This window comes from Parasteatoda tepidariorum, chromosome 10, assembly GCF_982258835.1.
Source record: "Parasteatoda tepidariorum strain Cologne lab strain chromosome 10, Ptep-v5.0, whole genome shotgun sequence".
Classification (NCBI taxonomy): Eukaryota; Metazoa; Arthropoda; class Arachnida; order Araneae; family Theridiidae; genus Parasteatoda; species Parasteatoda tepidariorum.
In genome coordinates this window covers 59499008-59517851 of record NC_141764.1, presented here as the reverse complement: position 1 = coordinate 59517851, position 18844 = coordinate 59499008, and the positions used below count along the sequence as shown (strand labels likewise).

Genomic DNA, 18844 nt, shown 5'->3' with positions numbered 1-18844 from the left:
AGTTTGGATACGAAGTAATAGATGCAAACTAACTACTACACTTTAAGACTTGTAACTTAATAAATTGGCTAAAAATAAACTTTAAGTGATCTTTTAAGTCACAAGAGCTTGATGTTAATTCTTCGAATTACTGACACCCACGTTTACATAGTCTTAAGTTATACTGGAAGCAACTCTGATAATTTTAATATTCAAATTTCATTAACATCAGTGCTTATGATGATGATAAGACTTTAAGCTTTGACAGTGATAATTTTCTTCTAAGAATCTTGCTAATTTTTACACAGCTGTTGTTAGAACTAAGATTATAGTCTCAACTATTTTAGTTCTTTAAAACTAGCCATATAAAATATGTAATTAGAATGAAACATTTTAAATTGTATTTTGTAATAAAAATGTTCTCAACTCAAATTTCAACTACACAGAAGGTTTTTTTAATTTTTTTTTAACCTTTTACTGATAGGTTAATGCCTTACTTTTTAAGTTTCGATCTTTGAAATATAATACATAAATCTCTGTCTAGTTTATAAATTCGTTTATAGAAAAGCTCTATACAATTCACAAATATTGTATAGAGCTTTTCTATAAACGAATAGCTCTATACAATTCACATAGCTCTATACAATAACAATTTCACAAATTGTTTGTTAGCAATTACACTTTAAATTTTTACTCTTTTGTTTTACAGATAATTTTTTTTTATTACTTTAATATCAGTGTAGTGACTTTGAGAACGGGCTAGAAATTCCACTATTTTATGTACTACTTTTTTTGAAAAAAATGTTTCTTGAGATAATTAGTTTAAAAATCTCTATATTATAACCACTTTTAAGTCTTACACGGAAAAATGAGTTGACATAGTTGCAAAAAGTACTCATATTAGGAGCATGAATGTTATAACACCCTTGAATTTTAAAACGAATTTGATAATGATAAGTATAGCAAGCTTGGAAAGAGCATTGGAATAAACTAAATGATAACAAATTACATAATTTTCCCTTCTGTTGACAATCATTGAATAATATCCGTTGACCGTAAATCTTAGGTTTTAATAAATAAGCTGCTCATTTGTCATACCCATATGCATTTAATGAAAAACGAACGTACACCTCTTTGTTCACAAGGACTAGTTGTCATTACCGTTAAACATATTTTTACCAACTGTAGACCAGTTAAATATTTTAGAAACCAACTTTTTGACAGTTTTTATTCTGATCTTCAATGTTAGCTTTGTGACCCTATTCATCACAACTTTTTGAAGTTTATCAAGATTAAAGGACTATATTCTCAACTTTAAGAAAAAATATATTAATTTGACCTAAAGACCAATTTTAACCAAGTTGCTGGTGCAATATAGCCATTTCTGGATATTGTGCCAATAAATTCCGACCAACCACTTTGAAGTAAGAGCAAATTGACCAGTATTTCCTCTTGTTAGAATCAGACCAATTGGATTTTAACCATGCTGTGTGAATTTTAACCTAGTTTCAAGCACGGTACAGCCAAATCAGGGCTCTTGCGCCAAAGATTTACACCACTCACTTGTCAGCATCAGGGTGCTTATTAAATAGTTTTTTTTTTATTTTACGTTGTTATCTATGATGGAAAAAGGGTGATCGAGAACATGATGGATCTTTGGTGAGTGGCTTAGGTGTTTCATGTCAAATATGCCAAGTAAGTTCCACTGGAACTGTAGCGAAAAATTAAGCTACATTCAGAACCAATTTTATAAAAATGAAAAATAAAAAAAATTAAGTAAACAATTTACAAATAATAAAAAACTGTAAAATTGATGAAAAAATGGGACTTTATTGATAGTCAGGGCGATACATATACCTTTTCACCATATTCCTGTTTAGTATAGGAATATTTGTCATTGCAAAAAAAAAAAAAAAAATTAACTGTCTAATTTTTGTCTATGCTGAGATTTCTTGATTAAAAAAACCCTTGATACATTCATTATTTTTTTAAAGAGTTTCTTTTCGATGTTCTATCTTTTAATAAACGAATTTTTAATTTTGAAACAACCTCAAATCTTTAGAAAAGCTCTACACCTAATGGCAGTGGCCGCTGCGAGCAAAATTTGTCATTTTATCGTCAGATAAAGATTGTCATTAATTCTACTTTTTATTTACTAGAATGTTCCAATGTTATTTGAAGCTTCATGCTTGTTGACAATCTTAAGCTTTTATCGTTTTCTGCTATGATCAGAATGTATTGCCATTTTATCAGGAAATAGAATTTTATAGCCAATCAAAATTTTGACTAACTTCAAAGCTCAAATCTCATCAGCTCTATGTCTAATGATAGTACAAGTTTCAATCATTTCCTGATTATTTAAACAGGAAATGATTGAAACTTGTACTAGCGTTAGACACAGCAATTATCTCTATGTCACCAAAATTATAAAAACTGAATTCAATTGTTTCACTTTTAAGAAAATCTATTCAATTTAAACCGAGTAAAATAGCATATGAACAATTATTTTTTTCAGTTTGGATGTTGTATGTTTATTTTATGGGTCCCATTTTGTTCTGGAATTTTTGATTATCATAGTATGGATTTCTAAAATTTGACAAAACTGATGGATATTAACATGGCTTTTCTAATTGTTTCGATATTTTTCCTTTGAATTGATTCTAATACTATTGATTTTTTTTCTTTGTGAAAGAAATCTTGACTAAAAAATGTTAAATTTTTAAATAAAGAAAGAAAATTATATGGATTTTATGAAAGCTTTTTGTTCAATACAAGTCGTTAAAACAATTCGTAATAATGTTCTAAATTTCATTAATAAATGTGTTGTTAAAGGAATATAAATTTTTTTTCAATATTTTATTGGAAATATATTTAGAGCAGTTCGAAATTATTTTACTTTTTTCATATTCTCTGATTCATTAGAACTAAAAATGTCTATTTTTGCTTTCCAAAACGCTGCCTTCGCATTTCAATCTAAGTATACTTTATCATTTTCAAATGGCAACTGAAAAATTTCTTCCAAGAAAAATTTTTGAACGAAAGAATCTCTGTATTCTTTAATAAAGACTTGAAGCTGAAGAATTTTTTTTTAATAATGCAATTTTGCCAGACGTTTATTCCTTGAAGTGTTTAGACATGTATTATTCAAAGAACTGCATTCAGCGCTTTCGAATCCTGGGAGATATGGTGAAAGGCTGAAGCTATTTATCAAAGGTTGAAGAAAAAGTATCACTTGTTCCAAGGAATCAGGTGAAGCATAGTTACAAGATAGAAAGGCTTGATATCAGGCAGTAGAATAATTTACAAAAATCGAAAGTATGATTTAGAAGAAAATGTTGTAACATCAAATAAAATATTCTTTTTAGTTTACTTAGTTTAAATCTAGCTACTTAGTTTAAATCTAGCAATATTTTTGTAGATTTAATCTGTTTTAATTTAAAGTTTACTGATATGTTGTAATTATTTATGTAGCAGTTTAATAACAATATTTTTTTAGCGTTAATATTGAAAGTATTAATATTAAACAATAAGTAAAAATGAAGTAAAAAATTGGAAAAGTACTTAATTTTGAAAGTATGTTAGTTTTCTTATAAATTATTTCGATTGATTTGAGTAGAAAGATATTTTTAGTTTCTCTTTTTCCTTTCTTTGTAGTTGGCGAATTCAAGTTCATTAAACAATTATGTCAATTTAGATATGAGTTATGAAATGTATTATTGAATAAATTTACTGTACGATCTTCTATTGATTTCAGAGCGTTTTCTATATCATTAAAAGGAAAAATGTAGAAACTTATGGTGTAGGTCAAAAAATGTCAAAATTATTTTATGGTGTTTCATTAAGAGGGCGACAAGCATAAAGGAATAATAGAACATGAAGAAAAAAACACGCACAACACCATTCATATATAGTTGCAAATGAGTTTACATAAGAGCAAAAGGTACTGCTATAGGTGAATAAATCAAATTTAAGAAAATGATAAAAAAAAAGTAAAGTGTAATAATCAATCATGAATGTTTTTAGTGTCTATAAACTTGATTTTTATATTTAAATAGAGAAAAATAGGAATATATACTCTCTAAGTTTTCGAGATGCAACAATTTATTATGGTTTTTTTATGTTAACAAATTACTGTTTTTTTAAATCTTTCGTTAAGTTCTTACATTTCGAGAACCAATCTAATTTTTTTGAATAAAAAACTACTGTTTTATTTATCATTAAAACTTGCTAAAAAAAACTTTGCCGTTTCATTTATAATTTTCTTATATTTTCTTTTCTTTCAAAGATTCATTGTTTATCTAAGCTGACCAGCGTCCTCCTAAAACTAAAAAGTTGGCTGCAAAATTCTTTTAAGAACATTCAAAAACTCACCTTGTTACCTTTCTAATTATTTAAAAAAAATATTTATGTTAGAGAATCTCAGCGAAGGATTTCGGTAAGGATTCGAATATTAAATTGAAGAAGTAAAGTAGTGAGTTTTTAAAGATTCATATGGTAATTTTACTACCCGTTTTTAGTTTTAGGAGGACGCTGGTCAGCTTATTGTAACAGTTGCTTTTTTAATTCGCAATTTCATGTTCCGTGACGAAAAGTTTGTCGTTTCATCTATATCGTTTTCTCCGTTTTATTTATTCTTCTCAAGAATGGTTTTAAAATTTTGTTTTATTAAATAAATAATAGATACCAAGTCATATTGGTATCTTAGAAAACGATCTGCTACCGAGCCCTTTACACTGTACTGTTTCTGGATATCAATAATCAAATTCGACAAGTTATTATGTCTGTGTGGCAACAACACTGGGACTTCTCAAGTGAAAACAAATTGCACCCTATTAAGTTTTTGTAAGATTCTTGTCCTGTGTTGCGCTTTTGCTGGATATGTATTGAGCTCCCTCGTCTAGGTATAAGCTATACTCTTTCTCCCCAATGCAATACCAACCATTTTGTTCACGATCCATCATATTTTCTCTAATCTCAAGGATATAGGATTTTATTCATCGATCTAGTTTTTCAACATCATTTAAATTGTTATATAAACATAGTTTTAAGCGCGATATGGCCGCAACTGGCCCTTGCTAATTACTCCTAACTAACTAACACGATTCATCATATTTTAGTAATTTTCCCGCATTTTATGTATAAAAGATTTGTTTTATAAAACCCATCATCCTAACTTCGCTGTATTTCTACGTGCTATTGGTATTTTAAATTGTATTTAACTTTTATTGTATTTATATCATTTTTTTTTTATCAGATTTTACTTACTTTTGTGCGTTTTTGCATGCGCTTTGTTTTATTAGTAATCACCATTTTATCCGATTTTATTTATGTATTTCGTGAACATAAATTTCACGCAATCACTTGCTGGACTATATTAAAACCGTGCACATTCTTTTTGGACCATATGCCATTTAACCATACTTTCTGTTCAATTCAATTTCTCCGTTTCACCATCACAGAGACAACAATTGTATGCTTCTAAATCAGTCAAAAGGTCATCTTTTCATTGCATAAATATTAAAATGTACATAATGGCTTGGCAAAATTGGCTTTCACTTTCAAAATTAGTCGAATAAAAAAGCGCTAAATAGCAATATCTTTTTCCTTTTATTATTTTTCGGGTGTTGTAGGTGAGGGTCATATTTGTAAAGATTGTAAATTTGAAATTAAATGTTTCAAAAATGTTATGAATACAATAAAATTCAAACTTGTTTTTAGAAAAGAAATCAAGTGGAATTACATGTGCATTGCAACAACACACAACTGTGATATATGTTTTCGAAGAATGAAATTCAGTGAAAGGTTTGAAAATGTATTTAAAATCGTTCGAAATAAAATATTAGCTAGAAAATTTTATCTTATTAATACTTAAATTGTAGGAAAAACTAATACCATTTACCTCGTCGGAAGAAATTGATGAATCATTATCTTCATGATAGCGGTTTCGATCAGATGATTCATCAGAGTTGGATCCGAAGAAATCTGAAGCCATCTTGGGATATGCCAAGCTATTTTCTTCTTCTTTTTTCTGATGATCCCGCCTGAAAATCTGTCTATCTTCATAGGTAGCACTCAAAGGATATGAGCCCATAACCTGGTAACTTTGACAACCAGATTCTTGAAGCATAAGTAGAATGAGCCCAAGCAACACACTTGTTAAAGATAAACGATTCAGCATGGCTGTCATTAAATACCTGCAAAAAATTTCATTTACTCTATTTATAATTAAGAAATTTTATTCATTTATTTATCAGAATATATGAGGGAAATAGTATCAAGTTTGAGGTTCAGTAAGTAGAGACAACTTTTGTGTCAGGATTTGAAAAATTGTCTCCGAGTTGAGGGAACAATCGTTTCCTCTATTGAAAAATTTGTAATAGCAAAGAATCAGAAAAAAATTTTGATGCAAAGAATACATATTCAATATTTTTTTAAAATGGTACTCATTTATGCATTTTTTTAAGCCACGCTTTTATGCTGGTTTTACTACTCTCATTCTTGCATTTTTTTTAATAAGTTGAGTAACAGAAGCGCAATATAAGAAACATTTGATATAAAAGCTAAATGTATTAGTTGTGTTTAAAAATCCTTGAAGCGGGCAATATGGCATAAATGAACATTAAAAAAAAAGTTGAGGTTTACTATAAAAATTGCGTTAAATAAGCTAGAATTTTTGAAATATTCTAAGGAGAAAAAAGCACTTGTTTCTCCTTTGCGTTGTAGCTGTGCGTAAAGCGCTGTAAAAGCTCTGTAGCTTAAGATTAAAGAACACCAGGCATGCAGCACAATCCCTTCAAAACCAAAGTTTCCTCTTTATTGAGAGTGAAGCTCCAATTCTGAGTGAGCTCCATTCAAGAATGAGCTCCATTTTTTTTAAAGTGGGGAAAGGTCGATAATGCATAATAGTGTCGATGTTTTTTATTTAATTTTTTTTTTTTTTTTTTAAGTAAAAGGTTATTGCACGTTATTATCTACACTGATATTTTCATTCTTATCTGTGTGAAATTTGCAACCGCCTTTAAATATGGAAAAAAATCATCACACATTAATAAAGAAAGAAGCTTATCCTGAAGAAAAAGGAGTGAATGTAAGAAAACAATTGTATTTATGAGTGTGACAAATTTGTAGAATTGAGAAATATTTTTTAATGTTTTTGGCTATTAAAATGTTTTCATTTTTTTAAAAATTACAATTTCAAAAAAAAATTTGTTTGCTGTATCTGTTTCAGGAAAGACGCACAAATGCTTTTCATACCTTTCTCTACTTGCAAAAAAAAAAGGGGGGGGGGGCAACCCACGGCCCTTAGGTAAAAGCTTAGAATTGCAGAAGCACCCTTGTTTTAAAATGTTGCCTCTTTGTCTTGATAGCGCTACCCTCCCCTTTGCACTTCTCAAAATTTGATAACGAAACTTATTAGATAAATAAAACACATATTTTTTAAAAGGGGCATTTTTAAATAATTTTTATTAAATTTTTTTGAAATGCTGCTGTCAAATCAAATAATCTGATTTCAGCGTATAAATTCTAGAAAAAGAAAAACTAATTTAATTTCTTTAATTTAAATTAACATGTTTTTTTGTCATAAACGTCTTTTTCCTTCAGGTTTTTTTTGCATTTCAAAACATTTTATCTTGAATCCTGTCAAGAGCAATGCTTGCTGTTCATATGTAATTTGAATTCATTGTGAAATGTTCGGACTCATACCAGTATGACGAAAAGATAACGTTACTTTTAGTCTCGTAACAATTTAAAAGATGCGTGGTTCTGAAAGCAATGATTTAATTAGGGAAATAATTAACAAACTTTTCTCGACTTTCACATTTTGTACGATGCTCGGTAATTCCTATATGGGTATTAATTATTTATTCATTATTCAGGGATATCACATAAAGACAATTTCTGCTTTTAAGAGATACAGATTTTATCAACAAGCATTGTCTTCGACACGCCTTACTGACAGATATAAATTTTAATCATGTTTGGTGAGAGTGTGATATTGTTTGAGAATCACATAAGATAGTCAAATTTAGGGTTGTTTTTGTTGAAGGCAATATTAACTACTACAACAATTTTTCTTAAGAAGTAAAGTCTCATGACGCTTTGCAGTAGTTGTATTTAAGACATTTTAGTTTTTGTTTAATTATTATTACTATTTTAAATTTTTGAATAACATTTTTACACTTCTCTAGTGAGGAAAGAAAAATTGGCTAAACTTTAACCACAATACCGGTACTTTGAACCATTGCACGATAGGTCGTTGCAAATTGAACTTATCGTGCAAATTTGTTGCAACTTTAATTGTCTGAGCTATGTTTCCACTTAGTTTAAAACATATCATATAATCAAGTACAAGAAGAATTAATTTGTACCATAATAGGATTTAAATTAGTGCCGCATTAATGCAGTAAATTTGAATGATATTTTGGTTTGATTTAGATCAAAATTTCTAACAGAATAAAATCTTTTTTTTTGAATTATTTTTTACTATAAAACAAATTTTAATATATTTATTTATGAACAAATAATGATTTATGTGTTACAAAAATGCTGAAACTCCATAAAATAGTAAATATTGAAAATCCTCTAAACTCTGTATGATATTGAATTTAACCTTGTCACGAAAAATTATGAATTCTTACAATGCCAGAAAAGTCGTTTCAAGCTTAAACAGATGTTTTTTTAGTTGCGAAATTGTTTTTATTAATTAAGGTGTTTAGTCATATCCTATCGAATTGAGTCGGCAATCAATGGTAAGTTGAACTAAATTAACTTATGTTATACAGCTGATACAGAAAAGTTAACTAATAATGCATCAAACAACCTCTTACCTACGCAGATGTTAAAAAGCTATTGATCGAAAACTGTATTCAAACTGATAAATAATTGGGAAAAAGAAGGAAATATTAAACTAAACAGTATTCAGCCTCATGTAGAGCTTTATAAAAGCCTAAATATATATCATAAACTTAAGTAATTTTCAATCACATGTGTGTTGGTCACACTTACAAACATCTTTTACAGAACGAATTTACACCAAAGTGTATCTTAATACTACAGAAATATTTATGATTATAGTAAGATACATTTAAGATTCATTAAAGTTATTTTTAGGATACAATATAAGTAAGAATCATTAATTTAGGATGCATATATTCACTAATTCTTAAAATAAAATTAATTAGTAAATCAAACATACGGGTAGCTCAGAGATACTAAGAATACTAAGACGAATTCGAACTAGGCTTAACAGAAAATAAGCGGATAGAAATTATACGTCATAAAATCAGTGTTCCGAGATTTAAAAATTAAAATATAATTATTCTTATTACACAACTAAAAACAATCATACATATTTAACGGTGAATTTTTGTTTCTGTTGATGAATATCAGCCCTAAAAATAGCAACAAACACTCGCCAGCTCATTTCAGATTGTAAACTCGCGATATTATACTTGGCGTTTCTTGAATTTTTTTTATATTCAAAGCACGCCAACATTGGTATTTCCGGAAGTGAAAATAATTCTCGTATAATATGAAAGCATTAGATTTTGGTATAAGATTATTCAGTTTTAAGTATTTAGATTTAAATTACACCCTTTAAAACGTATATGAGCGCTCGATTTGATGTCAACCCGAAATAAAATGTTCTTTTGCACAATATTTTATGTTGTTCAACATCTTATTACACCACAGTTTTTACATTATATTTTTTACTTGATTATATTAAAAATATTAGTTCTTTTTTTTGGAATTTATTTACAACATTATTTCCATAGAGCATCTCAAAATTTAGACATTCTAAATTTAATTAATTTGATTTTACTTTAAACATTTTGTTTTTCAAGTTTAGTCAATATTATTACTTCATAAGCTTTCCTTAACTTTAATAAACAAAAGCGATCTTATAAGGTCATAATATATTAATGTGCGATACTGTAAAATCGCCTACATTTATATTTTTCTTTTTTTTTTAAAAAATTCAGTCAATTTCTAACCGAAAAAAGTTTTTTTTTTTTTTTTTCACTTTTAAAGGTAAAGTAACTTTTTCTGACAACAGCTTCAAGCTTAATCTTATAAAAAATAAGAGCAAAGTGCTCTAAAATTCAAGTTCAGTACATTCTTTGTATATCACGTTTACAATAAAAAGATACATCATTTCATGAAGAAAATGCAGTTCAGTGATTTTTATGGAACAAAAAAAAAATGTGGATTTATATTGACATTTTTTTATGAACGTAGAATACTTTAAAAAATACTTTTCAAAGATAAAGTAAACTGTATTTTATTCGAGCCTTAAATGGCAATACTTTACTTTGTGAAGTGTTTATTTAGAAATATTAAGCGACATGAACTCGATGCTTTAACGAAATTGAGATAAAAGGCGTTTCTATAGAAACTATAACATTTTGGTAGAAGCCTATTCTTTGCCAAGTGCAAAAAATTATCGTTGTTGAGGAAAACGATTAATTCATTAAAACGCATGGCGATCTGTTATTATTGCCTTTTCTATCTTCAGTAATTCTTATGTGAAAAAAAATACTTGCATTCATATTGCCATTTACTTGGTTTTAAACTATTATTATAGAACTTATGTTAATTTGATTTGTAGCCCCAAAATATTTTAAATTTTTTAAAAATGATATCATAAAATCTTTTTTTTAAATACTCTTTTTTCAGTAAGTTTAGTAGTACTCTTTTTGCAGTAGAAAGTGTATAAGTATTACAAGAAAACTCTTCACTTTTTTTAGAATTTCAGGTTCTCTGCAATATTTTTGATTAAAATGTTATTTGTTTTCTTATAATAAAAGATTTATCTATAGCTCTAATATTAATGCTTTAAAAGTTTATTAAAAATTGTTTTCTTTTAATAATTTTGTTTACGTTTTGCACCATACAAGTATTTCTAAAGTGAATAAATACACGTTCTTCAAGGACATAGTGCATGCATTTAATTTTTGACCTGTACTTTTTAACATTTGCCAGTTTGAGCCTTTTAGCTTATTATAAAAACTTAAGTGTCGCAACTAGTTCTTGCATCAAAAAATGTAAACTTTTTCTAATGTTTTAATATTTCGGTGATTTTCAAATGATTGCAAAATTTTGTGCCCGATCTTAGTTTCAGGGGGAAACGGTGTTATGTGCGTCTGATAAGATCCCTGACAAATGTATCCTACAAATAATTTTAGACAAGTACAGTGGGTAATTCATTAGACGCAGTTAAAAAAACAAGAGAGCATTTATATTTGGTCAATCTAAGAATCATACTATTTGTTCTAGTTGCAGATAATTAGTCGTTATTTTATTTCTGAAGATCCTGAATTATTAGTTTAGTTGGTAGCAATCCGCATTTAAACCCTATTGACTATCTTAAACCTTAAAGATAATCTTTGGTTCTTACCTTTAATATAAATCAGACTTTTAATATTGATCTAGAGTTAGGTACAGTACATCCTTTTTGGCTCTTGCGTCAAAAAACATGAACGAACTTCCATATGATACTCTACTGACTCATCAAAAACTGAAGAAATCCCCCGTGATTTGATTTGAATTCAAATTTTGTTGGTAGATGTAGTAGGCTCTCAATTTGTACACATCCTTAATTTGTTGAGTGGTTCATTTCTTTGGACATTATAAAACACTTTACAGACTAATTCTTGTTTTTTTATGAGCATCAACCACGATATTACACCAGGTTACTAAAATATCGGGAGACGTTTCCAGCAGAATACGTATTAAATATATGCGTGATAATGTTTTGCCAGTCTAATGAAACTATTAAAATGGCATATACTATCTCATTCGAAGTATTCAACTGACTCCTGTAATCTATATCCTTGTTTCGAATATGGTTTTTCTGAAAAGTACGACACAACAATTGTCCTATTCTTGCATAGGCTTTACAAGGAACTGTTTATACAGAATTCTTAAACTGGCAGAAAGATTGGGAAAAGTAGCGGCTAAAGTTTGAGATTTTTTTTTGCTAAGTTCAGCTCTAGAGCTACCTCTTCTCCTCAATTTTTTTTTCTTTTTCAAAGTTTGTACTCATAATATGTTCTTTGAATGTGTATCTATTTCATGCATTTCAAGCAATTAATAATACGCAACGCAAATTTACAGTACTTTACATTATGGACTGTTGTTAAACCGTTGGTTTTTTCGGTGCTATTAAATCCGAAATTTAATCAAATTCAATTTATTGAAATACGTTTGTATTTTTTAATAAGCTGTCCATTATTATTAAGAAATTTGTTTTATTTTAATGCATAAATATTTTTTAAAAATAAAATAGAAACGAATAAAGAAATATTGAAATTTATTAATGTATCAATATGTTAATAAATTTCTATATTTTTTTATTATAAAAAAATTAATTGACATTTTACTGTTTCGTGCATTCTCAATGGCCTGATTTATCACAAGGCTTGAGAGGCCCAGGCCTAGGGCCCCCTCATTTCTGGGGGCCCCTAAATTTTACAAATAATTTCATTTTGTGTTTTTCCTTAAGGATTGTCAACAAAGATAAATATAAGATCAAATTTACTAATATATCGTAATTTACTTATGTCAAATAATTTAAGAACACTCCGTAATTAAGCAAAAGGTAAGTTTTGTTTAAAGTAACGACAAGAGCCCTCTCATTTCTAGATCAAGATCTGCTCAGTGGAATGTAAAATCACACATGGTTTCTAATAAGAAGTGGCAGTTTAAGAAGTAATAAATGAGAAGTAATTTTGCTTGTTTTCAGTATTTAACGTTAACCTTTTATTAAGTAAAAGTTTATATTGAAAACTGTTCCTCTCTCTCTTCGTCTTTTATGTTAAGATCTGTTATAGTGTAATCTCTCATTCTCTTATTTTTTTAAAAATTTTTTATTCATTTATTTTGTTACTTTTGACATTAAGTCAAGCACGGACAGACACATCAATTCTTTGATATTAAATAATCATTATTTAAAGCAAAAAAAAAAAAAATCTCAATACAATGACATGGTGAATGAAATGTAGAGGGAGGAGCCCTTTAGTAGTGCGTTATAATAATGAGATATATTTGTGTTAGGTGCTCCTTTTTTTTCTTCCAAACACTAAATTTTATTTTAAGAATTTTTCAAGTTTGAAAAACAAAATCAGCAAATTAAATATTTCAACGATTCTGCAATCGAAAAAAATTATTAAGTGGTTTAATTAGTTTTCCTTTCTAAAAAAAAAAAAAAAAAAAAAAACTAAGTATTTTTTTGAAAATAAAATCTTTGATGTTGATATCTGAATTAAAAATATATATAACTTAGGTTTTCAAAATGCAAAAGACAAAAATATAATTGAAAATAGAGAGAGAAAAATAACGTCTGCTTTGCTTTCTAAAAAAATAAGAATTAAATTAAACTTTTACTCTTATTGACATTACAAATTGGTTTTAGAATTTATTTCATAATGTAATTATAAATTTTTAGAAAAACCAGCATAGTTTTTCTTCAAAGCTTTATCAATTGATATTCGTCATACTATTTTCTATTATTTAGATAAAACACCATTTGGTTGGTGTAGTTAAAAGCCAAACGCGATGACTATAATCAGAGCTTACTAATATTTAGCTTATTTAATTTATTGATAATGACCTGTTTGGTTGTTGCCAGAATTGTTTGCTTTGTAACATGCATTAATATGTCGGTGTCCGAAATTTAATATTTAAATTGTGAATATTTCAATATTTACGCTGATATTTCAATTGTGAATTTACTTCGAATTAAAACAGTCCTCATCAAAATGTTATGTTTAAGGGCACAGAATTAAGCCGCGCCTATTAAAGTTTAAGGTGCAAAAATTTCAAAGTAATTAACTATAAGACTGAACTTTAAGAGCACCAGATTTTATAATTCAATTTAATGCCAATGTTAACCATATTGTCCTGATTTTAAACTAATTATTTAAATTTGTTGTTTTGATTTATACCGAACAGTCTAAATTTTAATTTAGTTATTTTGATTTCAATGTGACGCTTATCGTCACTCAAAATTAAAATCACGAGAAAGGGCTAAAATTAGATTTCTAGAACATCTCAAAGTCTTCAATTAAATAAAACTACCGTGGGAAATCTCCATCGGCAAATAGTAACTAAAATACGGATAGAGTAATTCAAATAAACAATTAGGTTAAAATCTTACAATGTCTTAGGTAAAATCTTACAAATGGGATCAACCCCATCATGGGACTAGCTCGAAAACATCATTAACTTTTGGACTTGACCTTTCCACAAATTTGTAATCTTTTATCACTCAAAAAATAATGATATAAAAGCAGCCGAAGGAAAGGGTTAAGAGAGTGTACCACAGGGGTGTCAAACTCAAAAGCTAACTTGGGCCAAATAAACAATGCTTAACTTCAGATGGGCCGCAAAAAAAATCAATGTTCAAAGAAAACAAATATTTTTGTTTTGAATTGTAATAAACATATATAAAGTTAAATTATTGTTTACGTCCTGATACTTTACATTTCTTCTCTGCTACTATCTTTTCTATTTCGGGAGGAATTTTATTGCCCGAGACTACTTTCAAAATTGACCCAACGTGAGCGTAATTAATACGATTTGGGACAGGAGATTTATTTCCATTCATAACAGAAAATAATTGCTCTCACTGATAAGTACTTCCAAACATGGAAATAATTTCATATGCGAATTTTCGAGTATTTTCAAATCTTGCCGGTAAATATTCGTAAAATTCAGGCACGGCCACTTCAATGACTTTTGCCTTCAAATTTGAATCGCACTGAATCTCAATCACTTCCATTTGCATGTAAGTGGGTACTGAGTTTATATTTATTGAGAAAATCGAAGAAAGCAAACAAAATTTGTCTTCCAAAGAATTAAAATCTTTAAACCTGGTTTCAAATTCTGTTCTAAGATTTGAAAAAAAAAATTTCTGCATATTTTTGATACAATACAGTATCATCTAAACTAGATTTGTTCTTGTTGCACGTTGGGAAGTGCGTTAAATCTTCAATTTTCAGTTGCCTTTCCCAAAGAAATAGTTTACATTTGAATGCTTTAATTATGTCAAACATATTCGTAATGATCTGATCCTTGCCTTGTAACAATAAATTTAAATCGGATAAGTGTTTGGTTATATCAGCCATAAAAGATAAATCTTGCAACCATGTTTGATCGGAGAACAAGCTTGTGTCTTGATTTTTAGTTGGTAAAAACTTACATGTTTCTTCTTTCAAATCCCAAAATTGTTTGAGAACCTTGGAGCAAGATAACCAACGTACCTCGCTATAGTAGGATAAACCTGAATATGTACTATCTAATTGATTGCTCAGTTTGCTCCATTTCAGCCAATTAGAATTTTACATTTTCGCGCATACGATTTAAAATTATCCGTATAGTTTATAAATAAAGTATATAATAATTTTATATGCAAGTTTCGTTTCTAATTGACATTTCTATTTTATTTTTACTTTGCTTCGGATATATTGACTGGGCCACAAAAATGTTCATCTCGGGCCGCGAGTTTGACACCCCTGGTGTACACTGTCTAGAGTATACTCACTTTGATTGCTCTCTTAACCCTTTCCTGGAATTAACCCTTTCTGGAATTAACTCTTAACCCTTACGTGGATTGTTTTAGAATAGGTGTAGAGAGATACTTATCAAGTTTATTCATGGTGTTTTACTTTCGATATCTGCCTAGATTCTAGGCAGATACCGGAAGTAAAACACCATGAATAAACTTGGTAAGTCTCTCCTCCTATTCTACAACAATTTAATCACTAAGGTTATAATGCTAAGTTGGTTTAATTGAGAACGCTAATGCTGAAACGGTTTAATTGTAAATAAAATATTATTTGTTTAAATTTAGGACGGGAAAATTTCTTTTATTTAATTTAATTACAATAACTATATGATACGGCATAAAACCGCCACATTAACCTTGCGGTATAACTAAAATTTGGTTCTTGCACCAAAAATTTATGTCAGTCACCCAAAAGTGTTGAAAAAGAACGGTCTTCTGTATCTCTAATTTCTGAAAATAAAACCAAAATTATTATGAAATATTCTTTCAATAGATAGAAAAAGGCAAACAAAGTTCAAAATCGAGTTAGTTCATTAGGATTTCGGCTTGATAAAAGCGTGGATAATGTTTTTTAAATACCAGAGATCCTCACTGACTATTCGGCGTTACTGAAAGTCAATTTCGTAGCATTGTAGTTTTGTACCCAACCCAGAAGATGAAAGAACTTTGCCAAAGTTCCTTCATCTTCCTATCTTCATAAAGGACTTCTTTAAACTTAACTAACCCACATTTACATTGTATATAGAGAACAACTATGAACCTCCCCAAGGTCTTATTTCATTTCATTTCATAACCGGCTTTGAATAGACGAGTTTCTGAGTTTACGATTATCAATGCTCAACTCCGTAGCCTTGTAATTTTGAACCCAACTCAGAAAGCAAGGGAACTCTTGAATCAAGCATTAGGACAAACTAACCTTCACGGAGAACTGTTTTGATTTAATTAGCCTATATTAGCGTTATAAGGAGAGGAAAATCGCGAAAACTTCCCACGGTTAGCCAGACGGCAAAGGGACTCTAGCCCATGATCCATCTTCCTCTGAAGATAATTTATGTCAGCTCTGTGGTCGGTGCAGAGCCGGAAGTAGTATTCTTATCAACCAGCTACAACTGTAATTCGATTGTAGGTCACCTCATTGGGAAGCGAAAGATCTATCCCCTGAGCCACCGCGGCTCTATCTCCCCCACAGTTTGACTGATGGCCAAGAAACTCGTTATTCGCTTACGACTGAGGATATTTTTTGTCAGTACTGTGACACGGCCATATGGCACATAACCCTTTTTTTTGTAGGCTTGTTGCACCAGACATTTATGAGTTTGATTAAACTAAACAGGCAGTAAAGATTTATTCTATTTAAACCTCTCATACTCTGGAATAGGCATTTGCATTTTTATTCAACCATCTTTGACCTAGCATAGAATCGTCTAACTCACTATTAGAAGTTTGTCATCACCAGCACTGACTCTTTTGTTATTCTTTTACAGATTACTAGAAAAACTCCTGGTATGTCAAGAATTGACTATTTTTTTAAAAAAAGAAATCCGTCGCATTCCAATTCGTCATTTCAAATGCCGAAAGAAGTCGTTTTGAGAAGTTTCGCCAAAAGCAAGTCACGGCATGTTGAAGGTATTTCAAGAATAGTTAGAGAATCGGAATTTTCATCTACGGTGCCTTTTCTGCAGTGGCGTTATTTAGTTTGGGACATTTTTCCAAAAGCTGAACGTGAGAAAGTTGGTGGAAAAAAAGAAGAGAAAAACAACATCTCAACTCAAAAACAAACACCGTGAGAAGAAATGTTTTTACTTCATAAGCTTTTCCTTACAAGTTGCATTTTTCTTATATTGCGTTGCGTTTTATTAGATAGGAATAGTGCCATTTTTCAAAAATGGAAATATTATCTAAAATTGCTCTTATTTTTAGATTTTTTCTGTGACGTTTATTTCTTTCTGTTTCGAATCTTCTGTGAAACATGGTAAAAAAATTGTGAAAACTTAGAAGATAAGATGAAAAAAATATTTCTTTTTGTGTGTATATATATAAACATTATATATAAATATTGTATATATAAAGTTAAAAATGTAGAGAAAACATGGAAAAATACAAAGATTTATTAAAATTTTTATTAAATCTTTTGTATTTTTCCATATTTTCTCAACATTTTTAACTCATTTTGTGAGTTCTGTATACTTACAGTTTATGCTCAGTAATTAAAACTTATGACTTTTCTTAAAATTTCGTTCTTTTCTATTATTTTTTTACAAGTTGAAATAAGTACCAAATTCTGATAATAATAATTCAAACGCTATAAGTACTGGCATTTTACCAGAGTAAGATTTTGTGCTTTAAGCAATTTAAAAAGGGGGGGGGGGAATGGAGCACATTTTATCTTCAAAATAAAATCAGAAATATTCTGTACTTATATCCGAATTAAAAAGATATTATGGAAGTTCCTTTAACTAAATTGTATAATTAAAATATGGACATAGTGCAATTACACATTCCTATGGACATAGTGCAATTACACAACCATAATGTCAAGCAAAGATCAATAAAATTATTATTATTTTATTAAATCAACCAATATAATATCACATGATTCATTTCATCAATGCATTTCTTTAAATTCGCATTCCACTTCAATGTTTTTAATTTGAAGGTAGGTTTAAACAAAGAACAAAATTTAACAGCTATAGACAGAGTAATTGTAACTTTGTCTTTGTAAGGTTAGCCACACTAACGTAACGTGAAGATGCGTAGCATCTAAAATAAATGCGAGCATGCGCAGTTGCTTCGAATCCTACTTACGGAAGCTATGTAGTATGAAAGTTTGAAATGTCCCTAATTACTACATTTTGATGGCCTTTCTAAAAATAGAATATTAAAGATGGTGAAAACGAAACATACTCTAAACTTCAGTATTTTAAATTTTTTACAAATCCTCTTCATTCCACATGCATGAGAAAAGAAACAACTTTTCATAATTAAATTAATCTTTAAGATTAAAGTTTGTTACTTTAATCATTTTCGTTGTTGACGAAACTTAAGAAGTTGTAAGAACGAAGATGTCTAAAATGATTGAGTCACCCTATTACCCAAAATAACAGTTAATGCATTTCTAATGTTATATCCCTCTTGTTACCATAAACAATTGGCTAGCTTTCCTAAAGAATGTTTTAGTAATAATATAAGCGCGCAAAGAAAATCCAAACCCATCATCGGAAAATAATTTTGCTTTGTTCCGGAAAACATTTTCTGGATCAATTGTAATTTCTTGAAGTATTGTAAAAATTCTCCCAT

The 18844-nt window shown here is 29.0% G+C and overlaps 1 protein-coding gene across 1 annotated transcript in view; it reads right to left on the bottom strand.

Moving 5' to 3' along the window:
• The window catches only part of LOC107455101 (uncharacterized), a 139119-nt gene that overhangs the window by 17053 nt on the left and 103222 nt on the right, over positions 1–18844 (bottom strand). Inside the window, exon 2 of the mRNA XM_071183988.2 lies at positions 5879–6173. Within this exon, the coding sequence (XP_071040089.1) occupies positions 5879–6166 (288 nt within the window). The 5' untranslated portion in view covers positions 6167–6173. The remainder of the gene's footprint in view (positions 1–5878; positions 6174–18844) is intronic.